The 4,659-nt window shown below is 50.6% G+C and overlaps 1 protein-coding gene across 1 annotated transcript; it reads left to right on the top strand.

Moving 5' to 3' along the window:
• The first annotated feature begins 2,130 nt into the window (after positions 1 to 2,130).
• Positions 2,131 to 3,747, top strand: LOC123068064 (flotillin-like protein 2). Its single transcript, XM_044490568.1, has 2 exons — positions 2,131 to 3,105; positions 3,244 to 3,747. Exons 1-2 carry the CDS (start codon positions 2,131 to 2,133, stop codon positions 3,745 to 3,747), a joined length of 1,479 nt encoding a protein of 492 aa, XP_044346503.1.
• Positions 3,748 to 4,659: the final 912 nt, after the last annotated feature.

Raw genomic sequence — 4,659 nt, 5'->3', positions numbered from 1 at the left:
CTCCATTTACAAGGACATGGAAATGGAGCTCAGGATCTTGAAGCTGCTTGATGCGAAGAATACATAGTTGTGGTAGCTTACCAATGAACTTTATGTCACCTTCCATTAATGTGGCCATCTCTAAATCCAACTTTGCGAGTTTGCTAAGCCGGTCACTCCCCCATTCTGGCAATTTATCATTAAGCCCGTGCAGTTTAAGGCTCTGCAGGTTCTTCAAAGGCAGGGGGATGCCATCCAAGCAACAACCCTGATTGCTGTCCTTGTTGAGGCGCACAGATAAGGATTCAATATGGCCATGATCTGAGATTGCAGAGAAAAAATGCTTGCTGTTATGCTTGTTGATGCCGGACACTCCGAGCTTGCGCAATTGGGTGAGCTTCTTGAGCTCTGGCAAGAAGGCCTTTGCCCCTGAAGCGGCGACGTTAATGACACCGAGTGTCTGCAGTGGCGTCAGTTTTCCAATCGCTTTGGGCACCTCAACACCGACTAGGTGACGACGACGTCTGCACACATCAGGCAACCAAGAGGAAACAGGCTGTACTGTTGATGCTGTTGAATCGTCGGTGATGCCTAGTGGGTGGACATGAAACGAGATGAACCTGCTCCAGCCTCCAGCTTCCAAGTGCTCTACAATTGTTCGTCCTCAGGAACCATGGCGATAGCCACGACGTAAGAAGAGCCAGCAGACGACGAGAAGAAGTTGGCCCAGGTGAACGTGCACATAGGATAGCTGCACAGAAACGATGCAAGTAGCGCTGGTTGACCAGCGTGGTCGAGGTATATTCTACCGGTAGAGCAACTGCAGTGTGGCGGTCGTCCTCTAGGATTACAACAGGTTCTGGTCAGAAGCTCGCTGTTCTCCATGCTCATATTCATGATGCATCGTCGTTAGAAGAGGTAGTCTCCACGACCATGCTCAGACTGGTCGAGTGTGTGTGTTTTTTTTGAGCGATTAGCTCAGGCGCATGTAGTTATTTCTTTTTTTAGAAATTTGTGAGGCTGATGTAGCAGGACTCGCCAGGCTTGTCTTGACAGTAATGCAAGGTTGAACACTTCCAAATCATGAAAACTAGAGGGTGTTTGTTTTCAGGGACTTATTGGTTTAGGGACTTAAAAAAGTCCCTACAGGAGGGACTTATAGGGACTTAAAGTGGGCATTTAGAACTTATGAAATAAGACTTTCAAGGAGGGACTTATAGGGACTTATAGTTGTAATATGGTCTTATAGGGACTTATAAGTCCCAGAAACCAAACAGGTAGGGACTTTTTAGGGACTTGAAACTTATAAATTGGAACTAAAAAAAGTCGTAGGACTTATGAACCAAACAGGGCCTAGGACGCAAGAACGCTACTGATCCAACTAGAAAAAAGCCCATTAACATACGTATGCCCACCCCGGTCTTGCAACATAAAATGACCCACACAAGCCCGCTTGACAAACGAGAAGCACAGGCCACGAACGCAAAACAAAAACAGACAGCCACGGGCCACGTAAGTAAAACCTTTCCTGAGCTAATGACACGCAGCGTGAGTTTTAACCCCAATCGATTATACCAAGCACCTTCCTAATTAAGCACCTTGGCTTAGTTTTTTATAGCATCAGTACAGACATAAGCGCTCATATACACGCGCATACACTCATCCTTATGAACGCACACACGCACACCCTACCCCTATGAGCACCTCCGAGAGACTGAGCCGGCATATCATCTTGAGATTTACGAAGTCATCGTAGACGCCTCGTCGTCGACGGGAACGTCTCCTCCCACTGAAAGCGCATCGCCGGAAATCCTGAAATAAATCCAGGAATAATGCGAGCACTAGGATTTGAAGCCTGGTGGGTTGGGGATAACACTGTCCACCTAACCAACTCAACCACAGGTTGATTCGCAAGCACCTTGGCTTAGTGCATGGTCATGGAAGCTTCCTATCAGACGTACGTACTGCATGCTAGGAAGTCTTTCCTTCCTCGATTGATTCGTTTCCATGCATTCATGATGCTATCCGTATCCTTATTTATCACCGCCATTATATATATACCGCCGCCACCAATTGATTCAACACCTACGTACGTACGAAGCGGAGAAAACCCTAGCAGCAATCAGGCAGCAATACCGCCGGCGAACCGAGATGGCGAGCTTCATCGTGGCGGACGCGTCGGAGTACCTGGCCATCACCGGCTGGGGCATCAACGACGTGAAGCTGGCTAAGAAGGCGTGGGTGTTCGCGGGGCAGCAGTGCAAGAGGTTCAGCGTCACGCCCGTCAACTACGAGTTCGAGGTGAACGCCATGAGCTCCGAGAAGCTGCCCTTCGTCCTGCCCGCCGTCTTCACCATCGGGCCCCAGGTGACCACCCTGAAGCTCGGCGACGCCGCCGAGGCGGCCGTGGAGGCCAAGCTCCTGCTCTACGCCAAGCTCATCGCGCCGCTGCACCTGGGCGGCGCCTCGGCCAGCCGCGTGCACGACCTGGTGAAGGGCGTGATCGAGGGCGAGACGCGGGTGCTGGCGGCGCAGCTCACCATGGACGAGATCTTCACCGGCACCAAGATGTTCAAGAAGGAGGTGTTCGACAGCGTGCAGAAGGAGCTGGACCAGTTCGGGCTCTTCATCTACAACGCCAACGTGAAGCAGCTGGTGGACGTGCCGGGCCACGAGTACTTCTCCTACCTCGGCCAGAAGACGCAGCAGGAGGCGGCCAGCAGGGCCAAGGTGGACGTGGCGGAGGCGAGGATGAAGGGCAAGGTGGGCGCCAAGGAGCGGACCGGCCTCACGCTCCAGAATGCCGCCAAGGTGGACGCCGAGACCAAGGTGCTGTCGGTGCGGCAGCAGGGCGAGGCGCTCAAGGAGGAGGCCAAGGTCAATGCCGAGGTGCAGGTTTTTCAGAACGCCAGGGAGGCCGACGTCGCCGCCGCAATGACCGACCTCGCCATGAAGAAGGCCGGCTGGGACCGGCAGGCCAAGGTCGCCGAGGTGGAGGCCGCCAAGGCCGTCGCCATCCGCGACGCCGAGCTGCAGATGGAGGTCGAGATCAAGAACGCCCTCTGCCAGACCGAGAAGCTCAAGGCCGAGCAGCTCAGCAAGGCCACCGTGCAATATGACACACAGGTTCTTCATTATTCGATCATGCATCATATATTCTTTTGAAAATTATTTATGGATTTGTTAGATCTTTTTGTTGACAGCTTTATCGATCGATCATCCTGTATGTAAGATCACTGACTGACATTTGTATATACTGTGTAGGTTCAAGAGTCGAATGCGCTGTTCTACGGCCGGCAGAAGGCGGCGGAGGCGGCTCTGTACGAGGAGATGAAGGCGGCGGAGGCGCGCAAGGCGCAGGCCGACGCGCTCTTCTTCGAGCAGAAGATGGCGGAGGACGCCAAGCTGTACGCCAAGCAGCGAGAGGCGGAGGCGCTGTCGCTGGTGGGCAGGGCCAAGGCGGACTACGTGGCGTCCATGCTGGCGACGCTCGGCGGCGACTACCGCGCGCTCAGGGACTACCTCATGATCGACGGCGGCATGTACGCCGAGATGGCGCGCATCAACGCCAGCGCCGTCAACGGCCTGCGGCCAAAGATCAGCGTCTGGAGCAACGGAGATGGTGGCGGCGAGGGCGGCGCACTGCAGCAGGTGGCTGGGGTGTACAAGATGCTCCCGCCGTTGCCGGAGACGGTGCACGAGCAGACCGGGATGTTGCCGCCGGCGTGGATGGGCACGCTGTCCAAGGACGGCGCCGCCGCCAACTGAAAATGATCATTTTTAGTCGTTCGCGTCTCAGTTTACTTTCATAGTACTTGTTAGCTCTAGATGTTTTCTTTCGACCATGGTTCAGATGCTTTTGGTGCTTGACGTTAGTGTGATCGGATAATCGTGATGTTTGGACTTCTTGTTCTTAGTCAGATTGAGCATTTGTTCAAAGAGTTCAAGAAAATTTAAACTTTGCATGGATCTTAACCTCGAATTGACAGTTCTCAGCACGACCAAACAACTAAGAATTCTTAGATGACTTGGAATTAACAAAAAATTGTACTTGTTGTTTGGGCTTGATTATAATGCTTGTTTTATGTTGGCTCAATTCTTACTCGGGCCTAGTTTTCAATTTGGTTTGTCCTAAGTCAAACTTGTTCAAGTTTGACCAAGTTTATCAATAAAATCATAACATGTACAACTTCAAATAAATACTATATGATAATCATACTTTTGTTAGATCTAGTTATATTGATTTGATACCCTGGCATTGACATTTTTTTTCTCAATAAACATGATCAAACGAAAAAAGAGGTTTGATTTATGGAAATGAAAATTCCCGAACGTTTGGGATTTGATCATGGCAAATCAAACATTTTTATGACATGTTTACACGAGGATGACAAGTTTACTTAACATGCAAGGCAATTTTCTGGCAAAAAAAATACAATGAGCCCGGATTTGCCATGTTTACCAACTAAACTTGTCATCCTCGCATCACTAAAGTTGTCATAGAAAACGTTTGCTTTGTCATGGTCAAATCTTGAACATTCGGACGTTATCGGGGTCCTTGATTTTGGAGAAACCAAATGAGCCTTGTATGCCAGCTTGAAGGGAGTGATTATTTGGGTTTACCAACTTCGGGCCTTATGAAAGAATATTGATGCACACTTGAAGTATCGATGCACACTT

Source organism: Triticum aestivum, chromosome 3B (assembly GCF_018294505.1).
Source record: "Triticum aestivum cultivar Chinese Spring chromosome 3B, IWGSC CS RefSeq v2.1, whole genome shotgun sequence".
NCBI lineage: Eukaryota > Viridiplantae > Streptophyta > Magnoliopsida > Poales > Poaceae > Triticum > Triticum aestivum.
This window is presented reverse-complemented; position numbering and strand designations above follow the sequence as displayed.